This window comes from Myotis yumanensis, unplaced genomic scaffold (assembly GCF_028538775.1).
Source record: "Myotis yumanensis isolate MYYU_CA2020_CCGP unplaced genomic scaffold, mMyoYum1.0.hap1 SCAF_2, whole genome shotgun sequence".
Lineage (NCBI taxonomy): Eukaryota > Metazoa > Chordata > Mammalia > Chiroptera > Vespertilionidae > Myotis > Myotis yumanensis.
Genome location: NW_027223753.1, coordinates 65,185,168 through 65,211,825, shown reverse-complemented (window position 1 = coordinate 65,211,825; position 26,658 = coordinate 65,185,168). Strand labels below are relative to the sequence as shown.

The window sequence follows — 26,658 nt, the reverse complement described above, 5'->3', positions numbered from 1 at the left end:
CTTCAAGCCTTCACTCAGCCGCTTTGCGCCCACATATGCAAATTAACTGCCATCTCTGTTGGCAGTTAATTTGCATATCTTGCTGATTAGTCCATGGGAGGTGTAGCGAAGGTACGGTCAATTACCATGTTTGTCTATTATTAGATAGGATGCCATTTAACAAAGAAAAATCAACCAAAAAAATGAGTTCGCGTGTCACCTCTGACACGCATGTCATAGGTTCGCCATCACTGCACTATACTAAATAGCAGGGGGAACAAAGATGAATTAAATAGAGCCTCTGCTTTGGGAAGTTCACAACCTTTTGGAGAGGGCATATATGTAAACAAATAATTCAAATATCACAAAACAAATGCTTAAAAAAGATATCTGAATGGAATTCTCTGGGACCCTTGAAAGGGACACGACTAACTGCCTGAGACACCAAAAAAGACTTCATGGAAGAGGTAACATTTGAGCTGGACCTTAAAGGTGGACAAAGAATTTTCCAGATTGAAGAAAAGACATCGTAAATATAGGGAACAACACATGTAGGAAAATAAGAAGTGATAAGTCTGGAGGACAGTGATATTTCATGTGGCTGAAGCGCTGGATGCCTGAAAGAAAATGAGGCAGGTCTCAGGTTATATCAGACTGCGTCTCCTATGCCGTGGCCAATCCTGTGAGCAATGAGATTCCGGTAAAGGTGATCCACCAGAAAAGTTGACAAATCAGTCGGTTTTTTTAGAAAAACAAGCCTGGTTTTCCCCTGGAGAATACACATAAATACAACATAACCCAATACTGAACCTGCTAAGTAAGAATGCTGTTAAGCCATAATTCTCTCCTTGTAAAAAAAAAAAAAAAAAAAAAAAAAAAAAAAAAAAAAAAGCTGCTTTAGCAAAATAGTGTCCCTAAACTGATGATCATAAAGACTAAGAGAACCAAAGTACATACACAAATACATCATATTAATGAATAACTATAATGGTCTCATAGAATATTGTTACTATAATAAAACAAATATTCAGCCTTTGAACATAAGTAAAATATTTCTGTAATGACAAAAACATTATATGTACTCCAAAGTATCAACTATAAAGTAGTTTTACTTTTGCTTCTTTATAGTTTTGGGCTCCTTTCAAATTTTCTACAATAAGCAAACAGAAAAACTGTCAGATGTTGACTGTTCTATTATATCAAGTATCTAGCATCAATAAACTTTAAAAGCACACTGTTCATTGCATTTTATAAACAATTATCTGTACAGAAGTCTTAAGACTAAAATATTACCTTTTTGTCTCCTTGTTTTCGTCTTCTTAACCCTGGTCTATAATCATCTCCAAATCTCAGAAAGTAATAGTAAGAAACTAGCCTCTCAATAGGATCTCTTATGACATTAATGTAAATTGGCTTCTTTTTCACACCAAATCTGAAATAGAACAAAATTTAAAAGATGAAATCAACATTATTATTGTATTTAGGAATGCGCTGAAATTATACGTTTAAAGTATTGATTTCATATGAAAAGAAGAACATGAATTAAATAAGATAATGATTATTTGTTACAATTAAGTAAATAAGAAATAAGAATTTAAAAATCATGGCTGAAAATAAAGGAAAGAAGAAAAAATTAAATAAAAATAATTTAAAATTTTACAGACAAAATTACATAAACATTTTAATTTTATTGCAGCAATGATTTCTCATTTCTGGCCCACCATACTAGATAAATGTTATGAATGGATATAGCATAAGTCCACACAAGTGCAATCATTTGGGTCTGCTTTCTACTACTACTGATTTTAAAGATAAAATAGAAGTGAAAGACATTATGTTTTTAGCATTATTTCCTTATGGAATAAGTTGAAGGAACACAAGGCTTTTATGTTAGCAACCTTTGCAGAACCTAGAATTATCCAGCTGGCTCCCTACTGTAATAACCTCATGTGTCCCAGTCTTGAAACCTTAGTGTTATCTTGACTCTACCTTTCTTCCTCGATGATTCCCTTTTCTCTTCACTGCTGCCCTCTCCCTAGGTCTCTTGCTTCGATTACTGCAATAACCTAGTTGGTTTTCTTACATCCAATCTCTCTCCCTTTCAACCTACCAACCATACCAATTCTTAGCTAATATTCCTAAAACACCATTTGTTAGATCACTCTTCTTAGAAACCTGAAACAACTCTATGGTTTATATTGACATCATACCCAAACTCCTTTCCCTGGCTGGTAATAGTATCTGTTTGACTTTTGTCTTAGGTAGCACCTTATTGATCTAACTTTATTTTCAAACTAGAGGCCAGATGCACGAATTTGTGCACCAGTAAGATCCCTTGGCCTGATCTGCAGGATTGGGCCAAAACAGGCTCTCTGACATCCCTCAAGGAGTCCTGGATTGTGAGAGGGCACAGGACAGGCTGAGGGACCCCACCGGTGCACAATTGGGGCTGGGGAGGGAACTCGGGAGGTTGGCCAGCCAGGGAGGGACTGCAGGACGGCTCCAGGGCATGTCCAGCCCAACTCACTCAGTCCCGATCAGCCAGACCCCAGCAGCAACCTAACCTACCTGTCAGAGCATCTGCCCCCGGTGGTCAGTGCACATCACAGCGACTGGTAGACCGGTCAACTGTCTGCCCCCTGGTGGTCAGTGCACATCATAGCGAGGGGTTGAGCGGCCTTAGCATCTCATTAGCATATTACGCTTTGATTGGTTGAACGGACAACCAGACGACCAGACACTTAGCATATTAGACTTTTATTATATAGGATAAGACCATCAATCTTTTAAGAGTTAGGCCTGCCTCTTCTATCCCCCTCCATTACTATTTCTTATTATACCGATTCCTATTTCTTCTTACATGCCTCTGCTCATTGTCTTTCTTAACTAGAATGCCATTCTTATTTTCCTATTACATTAATTCACTCAAAAATGCTTTTTTAATGTACCTTATGTATGCCATGCACTATTCTAATACTAGGGATATAGCAGTAAAAAAAAAAAAATTCCTTGTCCTCTGATGCTAACATTCTACCTGGAAGAGACAGAATATAAACAAATAAGCAAATATGTCAGACAGCAAAAAGTGCAAGGAGAAAAATAAGGCAGTGAAAGAAAATAGGGACTGCCAGGAGAGGTGGGGATAAGACAATTCAAAAATTTTTTTCCAGGAACATGATACTTTCAAGTATGAAGGCCCTGAAGCAGTTAAGTGCCAGGCATTTTTGAGGATTAGTAAGATCAATCTGGGTGCAGCAGAATCAGAATGGGATATTAACCAAGCGTGAGATGTGGGTGGGGCAGGGAAGAGCAGATCATGTTGGTCTTGTAGGCCATTATAAGAATCAGAATGGAGACCTGACTGAGTTAGCAGAGAAGTGTCACGATATGGGACCTAATGTACAGCATAACACCTATAGTTAACTAGAGGCCTGGTGCATAAATTCGTGCATGGGTAGGGTTCTTCAGGGTGGCTGTGGGCCCTGCGTCTGGCACCTGTCCTGGGGGGGGGGGGGGGGCGAAGGGGCGGGACACGATTGGCCCTCCAGGCAGGCAGTGGGACGCCCTTGCCAGCTGGATCCATCCCACTGACATTCGCACCGGTTGTCAGGAACCACCTAGCAGCTGCTTTTGTATCGTTTCTTCCTTGAGGAGCGTCTAGGGAGGGGAAGCGGTCATGGTGCCTGAGGCTGACTTCTAGGAGGCCAGCGGTGCTGTCGGGATCATGCCGGTGGCGCCGGTCCATCAGTGACTGGCCCATTCTCTGGAGATTGGACCTGCAGGACTACTGAAGGAGTAAGTGGCTGCCACTGGGCTGGTGGGCCTCTGGAATGGGTTGGTCAGCTAAGAGGCACTCCCGCTATGGGAGCACACTGACCACCAGGGGGCAGCTCATGCATTGAGTGTCTGTCCCCTGGTGGTCAGTGCACGTCATGGTGACTGGTCAACTGGTCAACCAGTCATTCAGTTGCTTAGGCTTTTATATATAGACTAGAGGCCTGGTGCACAAAAATTTGTGCACTCGGGGCGGGGGGGGGGGGGCGGTCCCCCAGCCCGGCCTGTGCCCTCTCGAAGTCTGGGACCCCTCGGGAGATAACGACCTGTTGGCTCAGGCCTGCTCCCGGGTGGCAGAGGGCAGGCCCAATTCCTAAGTGCAGCCCCTGGTCAGGCTCAGAGCAGGGCCGATTGGGGAGTTGTGGTGCCGCCCCATCATGCACAGAGCAGGGCGGATCGGGAGGTTGCAATGCCACCCTCAGTCACGCTCAGGGTAGGGCCGATTGGGGGGTTGGGGCACCGCCCCCTGTCACACTCAAGACAGGGTCGATGGGGAGGTTGCGGCGCCACCCCCTGTCACGCACAGAGCAGGGCCAATCGGGGTTGGGGCGCTGCCCCCTGTCACTCACAGAGCAGGGCCCAACAGGGGGTTGGGGCGCTGCCCCCTGTCACTCACAGAGCAGGGCCCATCAGGGGGTTGGGGTGCTGCTCCCTGTCACGCACAGAGCAGGGCCCATCAGGGGTGTTGGGGCTCCGTACCCTGTCACACACAGAGCAGGGCTGATCAGGGGGTTGAGGAGCTCCCCGCTGTCATTCACAGAGTAGGGCCGATAGGGGAGTTGGGGCACCGCCCCCTCTCACACACAGAGCAGGGCGGATCAGGGGGTTGGGGCGCTGCACCCTGTCACACTCAGGGCAGGGCCAATGGGGAGGTTATGGCTCTACCCTGTCACACACAGAGCAAGGCCCGTGGAGGGGGGTTGGGGCGCCACCCTCTATCACCCACAGAGCAGGGCCGATCAGGGGGTTGGGGCGCCGCCACTGTCACACTCGAGGCAGGGCCGATGGAGAGGTTATGGCTCTACCCTGTCACACACAGAGCAGGACCCATGGGGGGGGAGGGTTGGGGTGCCGCACCCTGTCACACACAGAGCAGGGCCGATCAGGGGATTGGGGAACTCCCCCCTATCAAGCACAGAGCAGGGCTGATCAGGGGGTTGGTGCGCTGCACCCTGTCAAACACAGAGCTGCAGGGCAATCAGGGGATTGGGGAGCTCCCCCCTATCAGGCACAGAGCAGGGCAGATAGGGAGGTTGTGGCCCCACCCCCTGTCACACACAGAGCCACAGGGCGATCAGGGGTTTTGGGCGCTGCCCCCTGTCACGCTGATCCCGGTGCTGGGAGCCTCGCTGCTCCGCTGATCCCGGTGCTGGGAGGCATATTACCCTTTTACTATATAGAATAGAGGCCTGGTGCACGGGTAGGGGCCGGCTGGTTTGCCCTGAAGGGTGTCCTGGATCAGGATGGGGGTCCCCACTGGGGTGCCTGGCCAGTCTGGGTGAGGGACTGAGGGCTGTTTTCCGGAAGTGACTGAAGCTTCCAACCGCTCCTTGTTTTCTTTTTTTTATTTTTATTCTGGGCCAGCTTTAGCTCTGAGGCCTCGCCGCTGAAAACATCGATACAATGTTGCTAAAGCCCGGCTGACTGAAAGCTGGTTTCTGGGCTTTTGTTTATCTTCTTATTTGCAACATAGTATATAGTTGCTTAGAGTTGCAACTGAGAGGCCGGAAAGTGAGGTGGGGAACGTTGGAGTCTGTAGTCACTGAAGCAAGCGAGCCTCATGTTAGCTTCCAGCTGCCTGGCTGCCGGCCGCCATCTTGGCTGACAGTTAATTTGCATATACTCACTGATTAGCCAATGGGAAGGCTAGCGGTCGTACGCCAATTACCATGTTTCTCTTTTATTAGTGTAGATAATATTGTACAATATACTGTAACTGAGACCCAGGTTCAGCTACCTGCCAAAACAAAAGCCAAACTTTGGAAGGAAAGTGGTTTATTCAAGTGCAGGCAACTTGAGAAGATAGGGGACTCTTGTCCTAAAGCCCATCTCAACATCTCAGTACAAGCAGAGGTTTTTATTATAAGGAGGGAGAGGGAAAGCAGAACAAAGAGATCAAGGGGAGGAGGTAGAAAAGTTCTCTACATGCAGACCATTCTTATAAGGATCTCAAAACCAGTCAAGCAATGGTCTGGTGTGTGTCATCCTGGTTTTTGTCACCTGGTTTTACAGTTGAAGGTCACCAAATTTCCCAGAACTGGGATGACTGAAGGCCAGAGTCTGTATCTTTTAAAGTTAGTTCCTAGAATTCCTATACAAATTGTTGTTTATCTATAAGCTACATATTAATCAGTCAAAACTTACAAAAACAATGTCAAAAGAATGGTGGGATGGGTTACAATTCCCCACTGTTACAATACTTGAAAGTTGCTATGAGAGTCAATGTTAAATGTTCTAACAACAACAATAACAACAAAACGGTAACTATGTGAGGTGAAGGATGTGTTAACTAACCTTATTGTGGCCAACATTTCAAAATATATACATATACTACTAATTTCTGAAGAATTTAGTATAAACCATCTATAAAATGCCAGCTGTGTGTAAGATGCTGTTTGTAATAGACAGAAGTAAGGTAAAAATGTGAAATTGGTTAGTATAGTCATATGCATTTTAGTGCCTTTGGGAAAAGGTTTTAGTAAGAAGAGAAGTTTAAGTTATAAGCTATTATCTGAATTGAAGGTTTCTGTGAACAGATGAGTACACCAAGAGTGGTCAAAAGGAGCCTGGCTGGCGTGGCTTGGTAGCTGAGCATCAACCCACAAACCAGAAGGTCACGGTTTGATTCTTGATCAAGGCACATGCCCGGGTTGCGGGCTAGATCCCTAGTGTGGGTGGTGCAGGAGGCAGCCAATCAGTGATTCTCTCTCATCATTGATGATGTTTCTCCCTCTGTCCCTCTCTCCCTCCCGCCCTCCCACGCTCTCTCTCTGAAATCAATAAAAATATATTAAAAAAAAAAAAAGAACTAGAAAATGTGCTTTAAAAAAATCAGGAATAGGATTAGACCCTGGCTGGAGTGGCTCAGTTGGCTGGAGCATTGTCTCATGCACCCAAGGGTCTCGGGTTCATTTCCCAGTCAGGGCACATACCCAGGTTACGGGCTCGATCCCCAGTCTGGGTGCATACAGGAGGCAACTGACCAATGTTTTCCTCTCACATTAATGTTTCTCTCTCTTTCTCCCTCTCCCTTTTCTCTCTCTAAAATAAATAAGACGTGTCTTGGCATGAGGATTTAAAAAAAAAAAGAATAATCCCTGCCTGAGTAGCTCAATTGGTTAGATCATCATCCCCAGTACCCAAGGTTGTGGGTTTGATCCTCAGTCTAGGCACATACAAGGAACAACCAATGAATGCAAAAATAAGTGGAACAACAAATCGATGTTCCTCTCTCTCTAAAAATCAATAAATTAAAAATAATTTTTTAAAAAAAGAATAGCATTAGGAGAGAAAGATAGTTAGGAAAGGAATACAAATATGTAACATGAAGATATTTTTGTTATTATTCTAAAGTTCTGAATAAAGCCAGACAAATATAAATAAAACCTGGCTTGAGCAGAAACAGGCCTATAAATAAAATGTGTGCTTCCTAGTAATCAGTCTAAGTGAGTAAGCACATTTCATTTTTTATTTCTCTATCTTATTTCCTCAGTTTCCTGGGTTTACACTCTTTTTAGCATCTCTGCTAAGGCAATTAAAAAGTTATGTGATTAACTATTTCTTTCACCAAATTTGACCATTTACTCCTGAAGGCAATTATTTTAATGGAGTCCACAAAGTACTATGCCAGCCAAAAATTTATTTTGAAGAATAAAGTATTTTAAAAATTGGTATGATGACATTTCTTTCTTCTTCTTTACTCATTCATGGTGAGTATGAGTATCACACTAAAAATTACTTTAAAAGATACTAGTTATATCTACAATAGTTCCTGACTACATATATCAAAATATATTTTCTCTAGTTATTTTTAGGTATTTGTTTAAAATCTTATAAAAGTTTATTAAAAAAATCTCACAATACTTTTCACTTCCAATAACATGAAACCCATTATGAAAATATTCAAACCCTAAACGTTCATGTTTGTATTTATAAATGAGATTAATTTTTTCAAGAAGCTTTATACTTTTTCAACTGCAAGAACTCCAACATATACCAGAGCTTTGTTCTAAGTACAAGACTTTTGCCAAAAGCAAAAGTACGCAATACATTATTTTAATAATGAAAATCTCAACTATTAGAAACCAAACTCTGTGTGGAAAAAATAAATCATTTAGGTGAAAGGGTAACAACATTCAATTCAAGGATAATGCAGCCCTGAGGGGAAATATGCATATGAATAAAGTTTATGAAATTGGTTCAATGCCTCTGCAAAGAAAACATAATTAGTTTATTTTAAAGCTGCCTATAAAATGTTTTCAATATTGCAATATGAATTATTTATAGAAAAATGCACGTCTATGAGGGAAGAAGAAAGGAGGTGAAGAAAGATATGGGGGGATAAATGGTGATGGATGGAGACCTGACTTGGGTTGGTGAACTCACAATACAGTGTACAGATGATGTGTTGTAGAATTGTGCACCTTTACATTTTTGTTAATCAGTGTCACCCCAATAAATTCAATTAAAAATAAAAATGTATACTTAAACTTTAAAGCTATCATTTTATTAAAGATCTTGAATACAGTGAGAACAACTAGAAATAAGAATATATTGTTTTGTGTACGTAATAGTTGGAAAATTCCTTTTTATTTACATGCTTTTCAAAAAAGTTAAGATTTATTATCAATCTGAATCAGTAATACTTCATTCAACTTTTCCTTTTAAAATTTAAGAAATTAAATTGACAGTTGGATATCAATTTAATTTTCAAATTTTATATAGAATGCTCTTTAAAGTTGACAAATGTATTACTTTGAAATCATAACTGCTAATGAAAAGACTAAGTGAACATGTCTAAGCTTAAATAATTTTTAAAAAATATTTTTAATGTGTTTAACGTTGGTGCAGGGTCTCATAAGGGAAAAGACTTGGATTCGGAGTGTTACTATAATGGTAAATACTAAAAAGCATTCAAATGGACTCACAAGCTGCCTGTGTTTAGAATAATCCTTTCAACCAGTTTTCTGATTAGTATTTAACGTAGCACAGATTCCACTGGGAGCCACATAGAGCTTGGATGCTGTAAGTAGGCCTGCAGTTTTATAAAATTTTCTTGAGAGAATTATAATAGAAATACCTGATCCCATTCTTCTAAAAAATTATGGAAAATGAATGTTATTTATCTCCAATTTCAGGCAATTAACTATAAAGAAAAATAAAGGAAAATCACTATATTTTAAAAAGTCTCCTTTGAACACATCAAAATTTTAAAGCTAAAATAAGGCAGCCCCGCCCTGACTGGTTTGGCTCAGTGGATAGAGCATTGGCCTGCGGACTGAAGGGTCCCAGGTTCGATTCCGGTCAAGGGCATGTACCTTGGTTGCAGGCTCATCCCCAGTTGGGGGTGTGGAGGAGGCAGCTGATCGATGTTTTTCTCTCATTGATGTTTCTAACTCTCTATCCCTCTCCCTTCCTCTCTGTGAAAAATCAATAAAATATATTTAAATTAAATAAATAAATAAATAAAACAAGGCAGCCCCAGGGAATGTGCATACTCCCTGGTCCTGGCTGAGCGGCAGAAGCACTGGGCACCATTAACTAAGGATTGATTTCTCTGCTTTCTCGTTCTCAGCCAATGGTAAGCCATATTCTGGTTGGCCTCTAGGTTAAACTTGAGGTTTCCTAAAATAGTTTTATTTGGTTGTACAAGAAACATAAATGTAATGATGATAAATAACTTAAAAGAGTATTACCTAAATTTACCTCAAATTTCTGAAATTAATATTCACAATTATCAATTTATGAACACTAGAGGGCAGTAAAACACTAGAAGGTATATTTAAATTACATAACTAAAAGTGGCAAAGGCAAGCCAGTACTTTTATTTTTTAGTCAAAATCCTAACAATTTAATGAATTTATTCCTTTTTAGGTTGCTAAAGTACACAGTATTCTTTGGCGTGTCATTTTAGGTATAACTTACTTTGCAAAGTCCAAATAAGAAATGTGTCCATGATAAAACCCGGGTTTCATCTCTTTCCAGGAAGTGATGTTCTTCACAAAGCGTACCTAAACAGGAGGACACACTCATTACTTACGTGTAATTTAAAGAAAATGAAATTCAATGATAGTAAACTACTTCCCATGTAGGCATTTAAAACTAATCACAATTGTAGTTGGACAATTACAGAGCTTAAAACACAGCTTTCTAACTAAGAAAAGTATAGTGTGATCTGCAACTAATTCATCATCAACAGAGCTATCACCACAGTAAGAAAAGAGGGAAAGAAGACCCTAAAAATGCATCGCACAATGCAAACATTCACAATGCTGTACAGTGCAGACATTCACATGGGGTGAGGGAGGGTGGCACAAACACACACTGTGAGAATAAACAAGTCATCTTTTCTGTCAAAGAACAGTTTATACAGCCACCATTTTGGCTCATGTGACTTGGCAGCCACCATGTTGGCCGCATGACTTACAGCTCCCCTGGGGGCTGCCATCCTGAAACGGCAAAGGCCAACCTCTCCCTTTGAATTAGCCAATCATGAAAGACTGTGGGCCTGCGCGCCAATCAAGAGTGAGAGACAGGTCATGGGCGTCTGGATTAAAAAGCGAGCAGACCACCTGCTCAGTGTGCTTCCAGACCATGTGCATGAGCACCCTCCTGCAGGAGTAAAGACATTTGTCTTGCTTCCTGGCTCCCGAATATGTTTTGTGTTCTACCAGGACCCCTGAATTTTGCCTTATTTCTTACAACATGAAGCAGGCAGCACTGTAGTACAGGAAGATTCTACACAAATCTGTTTTCTTCTTAGAGACCTGTTATTCCTAAAAAATCATTTTTATTAACAACTCAAAAAATTAAAAAATTGCTAAATCAAAATGATTAAAGAAAACATGGTAATTATCAGAAGACTTTAAAGAGTTAAGAGCAGATATCTTAAGTTTGTTGATAAAAAAGATAAAATTAGAGATGTGATCTAGGTAAAATTTTTAAAAAGCTAATTACTCCTTTAATTTAATAGAATTAAAAGTATACAAAAGATTAGTTAATATGAAAAAGTCTTTGCAAATATATTTTAAAAATTTGCCCAGCCGGTATGGGTCAGTGGATTGAGTGTTGTCCCATGCAGCAAGAGGTCACGAGTAACTCTACACTGCCAGCTAATTTCCTTAATTTAACTGTCCAATTTATATAAGGTGTGAAAACAACAACAATACAACCAGAAGGATTTGAAAGGAAAAGCGAGTAGTCATCCTTCATATCGTGATTCTGATTTAAAAACTTAGGCTGGAGAATGTCAGGTTTTATCTACTAAGAAAACCCCTCAAATCCAATCATTAAAACTCTTTGACCTCCAAAAACTCAAAGTTCTGTTGATGTCTCTCTCTCTCTCTCTTTCTCTCTTGCTTATTTTCCTCAGTACATTCACTACAATCTCAACTTCCAAACCACCCTGTTCACTACTCTCATACTGGACAACCATTTTTCATCAGTGACCACTGACTTATTCTTGCCCATTTTATTGTCTTGGGTAAACTCAGGGGTTGCTGAAGATTGCCAGTCAAAACTAAGAGACATGGTTTAACTATCTATGTAGGACTTGCGTTTTATTTCCCAACTTCATTCTGAGGTAAATTCAGGTGGGTTATTGTTGAGACTTTTAACAACACCCATTGCTAAAATCTCCAAAAGACTCAGAATCTTTCTTTAATCCCCAACTAATAGAATATTGAAGACTACACACTTGATGCATATGTATTTTTTTCCATCTCATCAACATTCAGCTAAGGCAGTATGTTAAAGTCTCATTAACAAAACTGTGGCTGACTTAAAATTTGCAATAACTCAAAAGATGCTGAGCTGAGATTTACCTTCCCTCTATAGGAAAGAAAAAAGTGCTAAGCAAACAAATGATGTCAATAAGGTTAAAGCAGCTCTTCAGACTTATCTGGAGAGTAGTTTGAGCATTTACATACTACTCCAAGTCTATACCATTCTAACCTCTTCTTCCAAAGTGACCTCCAAGGTCATAACCAACTAAATAACCCTCTTTGAAGAACAGTATGTTCAGTTTTTCTTTTCAAAGTATTTATTTAGCCACTTCTCCTTTTAGCCATCCTATATAATAAAAGCCTAATATGCTAAGTGTCTGGTCATCCAGTCGGCCATTCAACCAATCAAAGCGTAATATGCTAGCCCTATCTGGTTTGGCTCAGTGGATAGAGCGTCAGCCTGCGGACTCAAGGGTCCCAGGTTTGCAGGCACATACCCAGTAGGGAGTGTGCAGGAGGCAGCTGATCGATGTTTCTCTCTCATCGATGTTTCTAACTCTCTATCCCTCTCCCTTCCTCTCTGTAAAAAATCAATAAAATATATATATTTTTTAAAAGCGTAATATGCTAATGATATGCTAAGGCCACTCAATCGCTCGCTATGACGTGCACTGACCACCAAGAGGCAGATGCTCCTATTGGTAGGTTAGCTTGCTGCTGGGGTCTGTCCGATCCGGACTGAGCGAGACAGGCCGGACATGTCCTGGAGCCCTCCCGCAGTACCTCCCCAGCTGGCCAAACTCCCGCGTTCCTCCCCAGCCACAATTGTGCACCGGTGGGGTCTCTCGGACTGGCCTGCGCCCTCTTGCAATCTGGGACCCCTTCAGAGATGTCGGAGAGCCAGTTTCGGCCTGATGGTGGAACGACCAGTTGCTATGATGTGCACTGACCACCAGGGGGCAGACACTCAACACAGGAGTTGCCCCCTGGTGGTCAGTGTGCTCCCACAGTTCAGACAGAAGCTGGTCTCACAGCTGGCGAGCGCAGCAGCAGTGGTGGGAGCCTCTCCCGTCTCCGCGGCAGCACTAGGATGTCCAACTACCATCAGCAGGTCATCCCTTAAGGGCTCCCGGACCGTGAGAGGGTGCAGGCTGGGCTGAGGGACTCCCACTCCCCCATGCAAGAAGTTTGTGCACCGGGCCTCTAGTGTTAAATATTTATCGTATTTCTCCTGAATTTTCCCTGTCTCTCCTCTCTTCACCTTAATCAGTCTAGTTTCAGTTCCTGCTCCATCACTTTCTGCCTCCTCACCTCTCCTATACCACTTACCTTGTCTTTCAGTATTTCTTCTGTTTTGTTTTTGTTTTTTTTCTCTACAGTGCAGCATTCTGCCCAAGACCTTGAGATAAAGCTCTGGAGCACAGAGGAGTAAAGGGAAATGGAGAGTAGGTGAGCAAGCTTCTACTTGGTTTTTAATGGATTCTTATTGTACTTGGCACTAATGAAGGTAAAGTGATAGACAAAAAGGAGCAAAACTAAAAGTATCAAATGAAGTTAAGGAGACTGAAGACACTAAACTGGCTTGGGGGAGAAAAACAGTCACCACAGTGACTTTATTCAAAGAGAATTTCCAAACTCTGATTGAAATAGGCTATCAAGAAGGATGTTTCAGCAGTAGTTAGATACAGTACATGAAAAGAGATGTTTTCATGCCTAGCCTGGAGCAGATCCTGAACTGTGATTTTTTTGTTTGTTTGTTTAAAGTATTACATACGTCTCCTTTTTTCCCAATTAACCCCCTACCCCGGCCACTCCCACCCTTAAAGGCAAGCCCCCACCCCGCCAGTGTCTATGTCCATTGGTTATGCTAATATGCATGCATACAAGTCCTTTGGTTGATCTCTAACACCCCCTCTCCCCTGCCATTTGTCTCTGGATCTATTTTTGTTCATCAGTTTATGTTGATCATTATATCCACATATGAGTGAGATCATGTGGTATTTATCTTTCTCCAACTGGCTTATTTTGCTTAACATAATGCTCTCCAGTTTCATCCCTGCTGTTGCAAATGGTAAAAGTTCCTTTATAGCGGCGTAGTATTCCATTGTGTAGATGTACCACAGTTTTTTAATGGTCCACTCATCTCTTAATGGTCACTTAGGCTGTTTCCAGATCTTAGCTATGGTGACTTGTGCTGCTATGAACATAGGGGTGCATATATCCTTTCTGATTGGTGTTCCTGGTTTCTTGGGATACAGTTTTAGGAGTGGGATTACTGGGTCAAATGGGAGTTCCATTTTTAATTTTTTGAGGAAACTCCATACTGTTCTCCAGAGTGGCTGCACCAGTCTGCATTCCCACCAGCAGTGCACGAGGGTTCCTTTTTCTCCACATCCCCGCCAGCACTTGTCATTTGTTGATTTGTTGATGATAGCCACCAAACTGTGATTTTTGTCAGATTTTATAACTGAAGCGGAGTCAGGCTAGCAAGTAATCAGAGAAGACCTTCAGGGAAAACACAAGCAACGTGGGGAGCAGTGCTGTGATTTATTTGCTAGTTGAATCAGACCTGAACCAGTGCTGCAGGAAAAAGCTGAGAAAGCACCATCTTGCTAACAGTGTATCTAGACCTATTCTTAATAAGATTAATCTCAACATTATGATTATCTGTGATCATAAAAGAACTTGTTTTCACTATCTAAAAGTAAAAATGCCATTCTGAACATCCTGGCCACATTTCAACTTTTTAATAACTACCTATTTAATGAATACTATTAACTCGGGTGATTACTATATACTGAAGTCCTACTCATTTATATACTTAAAATAAAGATTCATTGTACAGCGTGGGTAGTTTTATGAGACTAAACTAGAGAAGTTTTATATACAAAGAGAAGAACAGTAATTGTTAGATAAAAATATAAGAAAGGTCAGCAACAACTGCATACAGTATCTTCACTATAGTTCAAAACTGTGTTATTGAACCCTTTTTTGTGGGAAGGTGGGCCAGGGTGTTCTCAATCAGCTGAATTAAGGTTAGATTATATTATTACCCTCAATCAAAGGGGCTCGCTCTGCAGTAATTATCATCATGGTATCATGCTCAGCTAAGAATGACTTTCAGAATCATAGCTAGTTCATTCATTGAACAAAAAAGTTATGCAATGTCTACTATGCCTCAGGCACTATTCTTACACATGGAGATATAGTGCTGAACAAGACAGACAAGTTCCTTATATTATAACAGAGGAAAAGACAGACAATAAACAAATAAATCAGCAAATAATAGGAAAGATACAGAAAGACTGATGGTACACAATAACTTGGAAGAGGCATTTTATATATATAAAATAGACATATTATATGTATGGTGACTAAGTAGGATTTTACTAAGAGAATGCTATTTAAGCTGAAACCTTAAATGGATAACATGAGACAAATCATGAGTCAGAAGTCATTCTATAAAGAAATGGTAAGTGCAGAGGCCTTTAAATCAGCGGTTCTCAACCTGTGGGTTGCGACCCCTTTGGGGATCGAACAACTCTTTCACAGGTGTTGCCTAAGACCATTGGAAAACACATATATAATTACATATTGTTTTTGTGATTAATCACTATGCTTTAATTATGTTCAATTTGTAACAATGAAATTGGGGGTCACCACAACATGAGGCACTGTATTAAAGGGTAGCGGCATTAGGAAGGTTGAGAACCACTGCTTTAAATGGAAATGGCTTGGCATATTCAATGATCCAAAAAGCCAGTGTGGCTGGTAAATAAGAGGTGAGAGCAGAGAAGGACTTGACCAAAAAGGGCTGATTGGTCTACGTAAGGAATTTGGATTTTCTTGGGTAGGTAGAATATGAATTTAAATATAAGTACCTCACCATCCTGAGAAGATTATAATACGCATGTTCCCATAACCCCACTGAGAATCATGTTCTAGATCTTTGCTATTCCAACTGTGGTTCAAGGCCCAGAAGCATTGGTTTTGACATCAGTGGGAGCCGTTGGGGAAGATCATCAAGAAGACATGACTGCTGGTTTGGCCCACAATCTGGACAGGGGTAACTGGAAGCTCCCACTCTCTCCCCTGTGCTTGGAATGTGTGCTCTGCTTGCCTTCCCTGTGTTAGAAGCTGCCCAAGGACACAGCCTTGCGACAGAATGTGGTGATGAGACTATCTGACTGTACATGACTAAACCCAATTAAGGCCTTCTGCCTCTCCCAGCCCTCCACGTATGGAGGCTGGTTTCAGATTACCTTCTAAGGAGGTTTTAATGCAACAGAAGCTTTTTAGAAACTCAGAATATCAGGCTGCATCTTAGTCCTTCTGAATCAGAATCTGCATTTTAATCGGTGATTAGATATACATGATTGAGAAGCACTCATCTAAAGTGCTGTGCTGAAAAAGCAGTGTGTACAACTAATATCAAGCCAGAAGATCCAATGCAAATGAACAGAAGTTGGCTAAACGGTGAATTAAAGAACAAAAAATTACTATGTTGTCCTACACAGAATGCAAATTCTACATTATTTTCAATGTCTTACAGAAAGGGGTAAAATGCAGTCACAGACCTAAATATATTAGAACAGAAAGAATTAAGAAATATCATAAAAGACTGGTACCACTTACAATTTGACATTGTTACTTTAAAGACAATGTGTTCTTTAATGTAGAGGTATTTTCATGATAGCAGAGTAAACTTAATTTTCCAATTAGAACAACTGATTGAGTACTTGTCTCCTGCCAATTCCTGTCTATTAACTGAGTAAAGCCCATCTCAAAAACATACCTCTCACGACTGAGTCTGCCTTATTCTTATTACTTATTATTCTCATGCCTTGTTTTCATATTTATCTTTTAGTCTCCTCGTTTTTACTTTCTCTTATTTTATCCCAACTTCTTAATTTTAAAAAATTCCTTATCTACAGAAAAGTTGAAAGAACCTAGATATAGGTATAGGTATAGGTATAGGTATAGGTATAGGTATAGATATAGATATAGATATAGATATAGATATAGATAGATATAGATAGACACACACACAATTATTCCTGAATCGTTTGAAAGCAAGTGGAAGGCACCTTTGATCAAGGATCCAATCACAGATCACACATTACTTTTGGTTTTCATGTCTCCTTAGTCTCCTCTTGTGTAGAGAAGACTATTCCATCCCACCCCCAACAACCCTTACTTTTCTTTGGTTGTCATGACACTGACATTTTCAGAAGAGTTGTTCTAGAGCAGCGGTTCTCAACCTGTGGGTCGCGACCCCTTTGGCAGTCGAACGACCCTTTCACAGGGGTCGCCTAAGACCATCCTGCATAGCAGATATTTACATTACGATTCATAACAGTAGCAACATTACAGTTATGAAGTAGCAACAAAAATAATTTTATGGTTGGGTCACAACATGAGGAACTGTATTTAAAGGGCCAGAAGGTTGAGAACCACTGTTCTAGAGAATATTCTACAACACGGACCTGTTACCTCAAGATAAGATCCAGGTTAAACATTTGGGTGAGAAATATTTTTGGTTAAACCTTTTTGGGAGAACACCATATATTGATGTTTTCTTTGAACATTGTTCAAGTTTCTGTGTCTATGCTTTACACTCTTGAATAAATCATAAATAAGCTCCCTGAAAGATATGCCCTTGCTTTTTACTCCAAGCCTTAGCATAATCTCTGCATATGTTACATAGTCAATGAATGAAAACTTAAAAGCAGAGTTAATAACTGTTTCTTAAATAGCAGAATATGTATAACTATCCCACATTTAATAGTTTTAAACTAGACTAAAAATATTTGGGCTTTGCCTCTAAAATTTTTGAAAGAAATAATTACACATGTAAGCAGTTTAGCACAGTATCTAGTCCAATATGTACAAAATAAATCTGTGAAAGAGCTAGGGCTAACTGCAGGCATTAAGCAGACTGAACTTCTGAGGTTGGAAGGGGATGGAAGGGTCACCTATGCTTATGAGTAAACTGGGCTTTAAATGAAAGATTGAAACAACGGCATATTTAATAAAATCCAATCTTTTAAGTCTCACTTCAGTCAAATGTTGATTAGAAATGATTTTTCGGAGAAGAAAGAAGAGAATTTAATTCCTATTTGAATAATAAAGCAGTTGAGGACAGTACACAAGAACAAAAATATGGCATGAAAATCAAATTATGTTATGCAAAATAGGGTTCAGAGAACACTTAAAAATATTATCAAAGCATCTAATAGTATAATTTACAAGTTTATATTTAAATAAAGTTTACTAGATTGAATGTGAAATAAAAATGCTATCTAATATGTCAGGCCCAGGAGAGAGAAGTAGTAACTGTAACTTGTTTGAACAACTGTTTCTATACAGAACAAGAGACCAGTAAGTAATTTAGATATGGTGCATTAGAGAACATTTGGTGTATATGCCATTCCTAATTAAGAGCAGGTTCTCAGCTACCAGCTGCCATGCTGAAGTATGCGGCTAATGATTAAGACTATTCCTCTACTCTCCCGACATAAACATATTTTAAGTGTTGGTCATTATGTAATCCAATTGCTTTTAAGATAGTGTTTATGCTTCTCTTCTGCTGGGTTTTTTCTCTTTTTTTTTCCTTCTCTATCACTAACAAGCTATTGAAAGAAAAACAGAAGTTTTATCTCATCCAAATGCAACTGGGAAAATGTATCACTACATGATGCCTATAAATGTCATATGTGGTAAGATTCTGTAGATTTATGTTTCCTAAAAAAATGGTAGATGCACTGTCAGACATCTCATAGCTGCCAGAGAACTCTGTAACACAAAGCTCTGGACACAAAACAATTCTAAAAATTGAACAAGCAAGCTAACTTTATCTTCCTAAAAAATACTACTAAAGAAATCTAAAATTATATGAGCATTAAGAAATGTTCCTTTTAAACCAAGATATATTCTGAAAAGCAATCATGCAAATAGATTTAAAATATACCACATGCTGTATAAAAACTGATTATTTAGTATACTTGCCTTTAGATATACAATATTACATAATAAATAGTTTTTATGACCCACTTAACTAAATAAGCTCATGTTCCTTCCAATTTATAGAGTAGTTATTTGGTTTGGCTGACAGATGTAGATTTTTGGTTCTATGAAAAAGAGTAATTGAGGATGCTGCAGAGAGCCAAGAATTACATGGACAGATGATATTCCATATACTATTGACTTTTAGAAACAGCTCTCAAGCAAGAAAGTGAACATTAACCTTGGGTATCAATGTTATTCTCTTGCGTCAGAGTAAGGATTATAGAAATGCTAAATAATGGGATAACAAAGTCAATTCTGCAACTAATAAAACAAGTTCAGATATTTTCAAACGGAAACATTCTAACTATATAAGTATCACAAATACCTTTCTAATAAGGCTACCCCAATATGGTGTTTAATCCTAGACAGTATTTCAAATATTATCTTTTCTTCACATGGAACCCAATACCCATTTTCTTCAATACTTGTAGAAAGAACTTTTATCTATATATATAAAAGCCTAAGCAACCGAACGACCAGCCGACCAGATGCTATGATGCGCACTGACCACCAGGGGGCAGACATGCAACACTGGAGCTGCCCCCTGGTGGTCAGTGCGCTCCCACAGCCAACCTCCTACAGCCCCTCCCCCCAGCCGGCCCCTCCCCATGGCCGGCCGGCCCCCCTGATCGGCCCTGATCACCGGCCAGGCTGAGGGACCCGACCCGTGCACGAATTCATGCACCTGCACCGGGCCTCTAGTTTATTTAGAACTCCAGGTATGGAGAAAATATGTGCTATTACTGATAGAGCTGAATAAATCTCATAAGATAATTTCCTCCACTTTTCTTAAAACTATTCCAAAAAATTACCTATCCATCTGTTTATCTAAAGTTTCCTAACAACTTAAAAGGCAAGATTATGTTAAAATATAAGCCACAATCCCTGTTTTGCAAAAGTTTATAACTAATCCTATATAATAAAAGCCTAATATGCTAAGTGTCCAGTCGTCCATTCAACCAAAGTGTAATATGCTAATGATATGCTAAGGCCGCTCAACCGCTCACTGTGATGTGCACTGACCACCAGGGGGCAGATGCTCCAACTGGTAGGTTAGCTTGCTGGTAGGGTCCAGTCGATCTGGATCAGTGGTTCCCAAACTTATTTGGCCTACCGCCCCCCTTTCCAGAAAAAATATTACTCAGCGCCCCCTGGAAATTAATTTTTTTTAAATTTTAATAGCAATTAAACAGAAAGATATATGTATTAATGTTTCTACCTTTTTCGTAAAATATAGTAAAGAAAGGTGTAAATTAGAAACATTGAAGTTTGAAATTATGAAACTATTTATTGAACTCAGAATAGAAAGGTAATACAAAAAAAGTTAAAACAAATGCACCTGTGGCCATCACTGCCCCCCTGGATCGCTGCAGCGCCCACCAGGGGGTGGTAGTGGCCACTTTGGGAATCACTGATCTGGATGGAGTGAGACAGGCCAGACATGCCCTGGAGCCCTCCCGCAGTCCCTCCCCAGCTGGCCAACCTCCTGCATCCCTCCCTGGCCCCGATCGTGCACTGGTGGGATCCCTTGGCCTGGCCTGCGCCCTCTTGCAATCCAGGCTGAGGGACCCACCCCCCACTGAATGCACGAATTTCATGCACTGGGCCTCTAGTATTTACATAAATTACTAGTAAAGATAATATGAAATTCACAAAATTGAGCAATAGAGAATACAGGTTTTCATCAAATAAAGATTTCTGTATCATAAGTTGAGAAAAAACAATGTTTTTTATTGCACAATATCTTGCTAACAATATTGTATATTTTAAAAAGAATACCATATTGAAGAGCAGCAATTTTATCTTAGAAAATTCAAGCTATTAATTCATTTATTTCACATATATATGAATAAATACCATATGCAAGGAAATGTGAAGAAAATAAAATTACAAAAGAATGTGGTTGATCCCTTCTCCCAACAGATTACAATTCATTGGGATCAGCACACACATCCCTTAAAATGCTTTGTCCCTTGAGATACATACAACATGCATTCCTTAAGTTGTGCTTACCTGATCTTGTAGTGACATCACTGGGTTATTTTTGGTAGTGTTGATATGAAGAACATGGTATTTATTCTTTGCACACAGGTCATAGGCAATATTGGTAAAAGAGGTGCTTGCGGTTTTGGGGACTCTGTTATAAATGATCACCATGTCATCTTCCTCATCTAAAGCTGCATCTTGCCGAGGGCCATCCATTGTATGACGTTGCTCAATTTCTCGGACTTCATGTCTTGCAATAGCCCTTTCTGCAAAGAAAAACAGAGAAAAACTCAGTTTTTAAAGAGACAATAAGGAAGTTATGAAACACTGAAAATAATTTCCTACACCTGGAATATAATGTTCTTTTCCAAGAATTGGGTAAGAGCAGATGAGGAAATGTTTGGAGGGCCAAACATCAGAACTACCTTTGAAGGATGATACATCCTATATAATAAAAGCCTAATATGCTAAGTGTCTGGTCGTCCAGTCAGCCATTCAACCAAAGTGTAATATGCTAATGATATGCTAAGGATGCTCAACTGCTCGCTATGATGTGCACTGATCACCAGGGGGCAGACAGTCAGCCAGTCGACCAGTTGCTATGATGTGCACTGACCACCAGGGGGCTGACGCTCCGGTAGGTTAGCTTGCTGCTGTGGTCCGGCTGATCAGGACTGAACAAGACAGGCCCTCCCATGGTCCCTCCCACATCCCTCCCCAGCCCCGATTGTGCACCAGTGGGGTACCTCAGCCTGGCCTGTGCCCTCTCACAATCTGGGACCCCTCGGGGATGTTGGAGAGCCAGTTTCGGCCCAATCCCGCAGGCCAGCCTGAGGGACCCCACTGGTGCACAAATTCATGCACCGGGTTTCTAGTATACATATAAAACAGAACAAAAGAATACCACAGACCAGAGAGTTCTTCAGGGTAGTTCAAAAGTCACTTTATAGTCTAATAGAATTTCCATAGCTTGCCCTAATTCTCAAACACACAAAGACAGATTATATGGAATACTACATTTTATAGTAAAAAAATGCACTTAAAAAATACATCACTTAAAATGTAAGCAAAGATTTTGAAATTTACTATTTGGGATTTAGTTATTCCCTGATTTATCAAAAGGTATTAGGGCAGTGATTATTGTGCCATGCCAGCACAGCCATGGGTGAACCTGAGTGGAAGGGCTGGGGGGTGGGGGCAGTGAAGAATTAGAAAAGATAGACAAGAGAATAAAGCTAGGGCTAGGTGGGATGCTGCCCTCTGATTAGAGAGACAGTGCCATATTTCCACGAGGCAAAGTAAGAGCATGGTCAAGATATTTACAATGCTCTCGCGGGTTTCAAATCTTACTCAATTACATGCACTTGAACTCTATCAAGTTCACATCACTCAGCCTCCTGGGACCACAGGTTCGGACCATAAGGTCAAGCTTACAACTATAGCCTTTGGCTATAATTGTGCTGGGACTTGCACATGGCTTTCCCACGAGAGGATCATGCCCTCTCATTAGTCCAAGGCTTAAACCTGTCCAAATGCTGTAGCCGCTCTCCACAGATTATAAGTGCTGATTCTGATTTTTGGGTAAGAAGAGTGGAAATAACACCATCACAAAACCTTTTTCTTTTTGCTGTTGCATTACAGATAAATCCTGGCTATGTTTATTCCTGAAACCCCATGGTTCCTCTAATTCAAATCCCTGTCTACCACGTAGTTTAAAAGCAATGACATTTTGCTTTCTACTACTCCCAATTTAATAGAAAGTTCAGTTTCAAATATTTTTTAGAGGAAGAGAGCAAGAAAGAGGGAAGGAAGAAATGAAGGAAGTAAATCTCTAACAAGACTGCAAATTTCTTTGCACAGAAATAGCTGCTTACACATAGTATGCACCTACCAGATCTTTGTGTAAGCTATTGCACCTTCCTTAAATTAAACACTTTTCCATTCTCTCTCTATCCCAATCCTGCCTGGTGAATTCCTCAACCTTCACATTGAATTTAATCATCACTTGCAAGGAAAACATTACCTGCTCTCCCTAACTAGGTCAAATTATACACTGGCATGTATGTATGCACAGTGTACCTCATACAATGTCTTGTACTTATGATAATTGCAACTTTACATTATATGTGTATTGTTATTAGCGTCTGTCCACCATAATGCCTATGAATTAATAAAGTGACATGAAAAAGCAATGTGCTATAATTATAGTAACAAATTCAGACTTCCAATATTGTTGGACCACGAATCTTAAATTTTGGTTCAGAGAGCACATTCTGAGCGGCGGATTCACATTCAGAAGACTTGAACTAAAGTTCCAGACCTACTGGCTTATTAGCAGTGGGCTTTGCAAAACAAGAAGAGAAGCACCTATATTCTAGATGTATATGCATATATATGTATCATCCCCCCCCCCCCTTTGGACAGTTGGATGGAAATGTGAGGAGAAAGATGAGCTTAATGTTGAACATACCTTTGGACTGCCTGAGACATCAGGAGATGTTATCACTTGGAGTGCGGGAAACGAGTTAAGTCGGCTCGCGTGAATTGCGCGTACTCCGAGGGAGCCGTCTTAACTCGGTTCATATAGATTTGCGGTGGAGTGCGGGAAACGTGTAAACTCGGGCCGATTGTAACTGCGTATTACCAAATATTTGTTTGTTTGCCGTTCACAAAGATACCTACCTGCGTATGCGAACCGTTTCATACCCATTGGGGTAATAGGTATCATAAAAATCCCTGATTTTGCGCGGGAAACCTAAATAATTGCCCGCGCCATCTTATATTTTGGCGGGAAATTCACCCGACACCGTAGTGTTAAGTAGGTAAGTGGGCAGATAGGCTGAGAGTTGAGAATAATGGTTCAAGTAAAAGAAATCTGGGAAAACCATGGGAATGAATGAAATTGCCTAATAATCTAGAATATGTAGTATGGGAAGAGATGCTAAGATAGAATCTAAGGAAATACCAACTCTTAAGGAGCAAGTAGAAAAATATAATCCACAGAAAGCAGCAGCAATGCAAAGAAAAAGAAACAGGACAGACTTCTAAGAAGCACATACCACATTTTAGAAAACATAATATTTTTCAGATTGACAGGGCTTTCCAAATGAACCTATAAATCAAAGTAGTATATGATGCATCTACAAAGGATTTGGAAATTGTCTCAAATTAAACTGCGCAAGTGTTTATGAGAGCCTATGTACATTATTATATTAAATAATTTTTTAAACAATTTTATCTTCCAAACAACTTCAAACTGTCATCATAGCCCAAACTACTAAGGTATTGTTATGTCTACACACCCTCCTTTTTCTACTGAGAGAAATAAAACATGCTGCTGTCACTCAAGTGCTGACAGAGATGTGAGGGCCTTCTCCAGCAGCCAGATATGCCTGAAGCTGCCTTTAAAATTAAGATTTGCCTGCTATCAACAATGCTAGTTTAGTTTCCCTAGTTTTTCTGAAATTAAGTATTTAGAAAAGCAGATTTTATGTTATTTCACAAATGGGTATCCATTTGACCTATAGAAAACATAAAGATTACAGAAAAAACTACAATATTAAAAGTTTCTGCAATTATTCTTCCACTTAAAATTTTTAGACCCAAAAATTACTTTGAAAATTAACTAATTAAAAATATTTTTTAAAGAAGTTATTACTTAGTCTGTGGAATTTTTATTCTGTAAGGTGCTAAAACTCCACCTGAACCATGAAACTAACATGTTTTCAAAATTAATCACTGTTCTTGGTTCATTATGTGTATTAAATTAATGAACTGTATGTTTCATACAATTTTTAAAAATTTCTTAAAATATGAAAAGGTACAAATATGGAGTCACTGCTTTCCTCATTTAAATTACATATATATGAATTTTCTATTTTTCAAGTATTTTTACTGCTTAAACAAACAAAATAATTATTACCACAGTGTAATGCCTAAAAAGACATAAAAGATTAAAATAGTTTGGAAAATTAAGAGAATTTTTGCTAGTGATATGTTTATAAAATCAAATCTCAGCTGGCTGAACAGTAACAGTAACTACTGTTAATGCTAAACTACTTTTTTCTTTTGTGACAATTCTTAAAACTACTAAGATTGCTTGTAATATAGACACATTCTTTACTTACTAAGTATTTGATAGTTCCAATTTTTTTCCCCAAAGATGTTCTGCATCTACTTAGTGCAGCTTCTTCTGAGACTCTCTTAAATCAATGGGGAAGCTTTATTACAGCACATTTGTAGCACACTTTGAGAAAGTAGGCAGTATATTTAAAACAGTTAAGATGCATTTTGCAGTGGTAGTGTTTTATCATGTTTGATTTATGAATTATAAAGACTGCCATACAACCTATTTCAAAACCTCCACAAAGTGTATAGTGTACAAACAACACGAGGTGCAGTCTGAAAGTCATGAAATTACAGGCAGGCCAGGCCACACTAGCACAAATGTGCCTGACTCTGAACTCCATGGCAATTCTAGGTCTTCTGGGCTCCTTGTTGAAAGTGGCACATACCTTAACTTAACCAATTTTTCCATGTGGCAGATGATCAACAAATTCAAGTCTTTTAAAAGACCATTCATACTAGCAACAATAGTGCATTAAAGACCTCTTGTAATAAAAGAATATAATGATCAAGCTAAGCATGAAACATTGCATTAAACAGACCAACCTAAATTCTACACAGCATTAAAGTCACAAAGATATATGTGTATGTATATATGTGTGTGTGTATATCTGCATATATGTGTATGTATATATGTATCAGACTACAGAAAAACTGAAGAGATACTTTTTTAACTAGTGTATCTTTTAATGACTGATTTTTTATTAACATTTAAGATTATTGTTTTGGGTAACACTCTTTTTTCTTTGAACACTTAATTAAATGTTCAATACATTAAATAATTTACAGAGAGGAATAAGGTATGTGTTTTGTATAAATTAAAAGACCCATGAATATAACCTCCTCACTCCACCAAAGATCAATTTTGCAATGGTCTCAGCAGAAAATAAACAGTTCACAAATGTTCAAAAAGTGTAGTATTTCTGTACTGTAGATAACAGTTTACGATCAGAGGGATAAAAGAAACAACAAAAGGAAAGAGCAATAAATTGCCCTGCCTTCAAATACTGAAATTTCTGCACATTAAAGTAAAAAGTATACAAGAGTTAGATAACTGGTGAAGAAAGGAAAAGAACATTAAGGAAAAATGATCAAATTTCAATATCTATAATTACAGGAAGAAAACATAGACATTGGCATATTAATTTTACGACTTATGTAGATAATAAGCTAAGGTTGTTTGTAAGAGATTTAAACCATGTATATATACATAATGGAACACAGCAAAAATAGTCATTAGTGGCTCATAATGATTTTTGGAGTCATGAACTCCTTTGAGAATGTAATGAAAACCATGAACCCCCCCTCTCCAAAACGGTTGACTTGTGCATTTCAGGGCTTCCTCTTAGAGCCCAACCATGGGCATGCAGGGTGGGGTGAGGGGGTGACCCCAGATAAGTACTCCTAGAAAAATGACTCCTAGGACAGCATGGCCTCAAAATAAACTGTTTAAAGTTTATAATTGTTTATGAAAGCATTTTTATCATGAACAATTGTGAGGTTACTGACAAGTAAGGACTGTAAGCAAAGAGAAATCACAGAGAAAATGGGCAGCGTCTACCCGAGAAATGTGTATGGGTGAGAGTGCCCAGGGGCCAAAAATGTGACCAAGTAGATGCTTGGAGGTAGAGGAGATTTTGCTTTTTCTTTTTTAAACACATGTGAAAAATCTCTGGAAGAATTCCAGAAATATCAGAATGGCATTTTAATTGAGAATGAGGTC

At 39.5% G+C, this 26,658-nt stretch overlaps 1 protein-coding gene across 2 annotated transcripts in view; it reads right to left on the bottom strand.

The window, feature by feature from the left end:
- HS2ST1 (heparan sulfate 2-O-sulfotransferase 1) overlaps positions 1 to 26,658 on the bottom strand; it is a 159,794-nt gene that overhangs the window by 17,005 nt on the left and 116,131 nt on the right. For both annotated transcript variants that reach the window (XM_070405516.1, XM_070405517.1), the window contains exons 2-4: positions 20,838 to 21,076; positions 9,958 to 10,043; positions 1,273 to 1,411 (exon numbers count right to left, since the gene is read on the bottom strand). In XM_070405516.1, the coding sequence (XP_070261617.1) occupies positions 1,273 to 1,411; positions 9,958 to 10,043; positions 20,838 to 21,076 (464 nt within the window). The remainder of the gene's footprint in view (positions 1 to 1,272; positions 1,412 to 9,957; positions 10,044 to 20,837; positions 21,077 to 26,658) is intronic.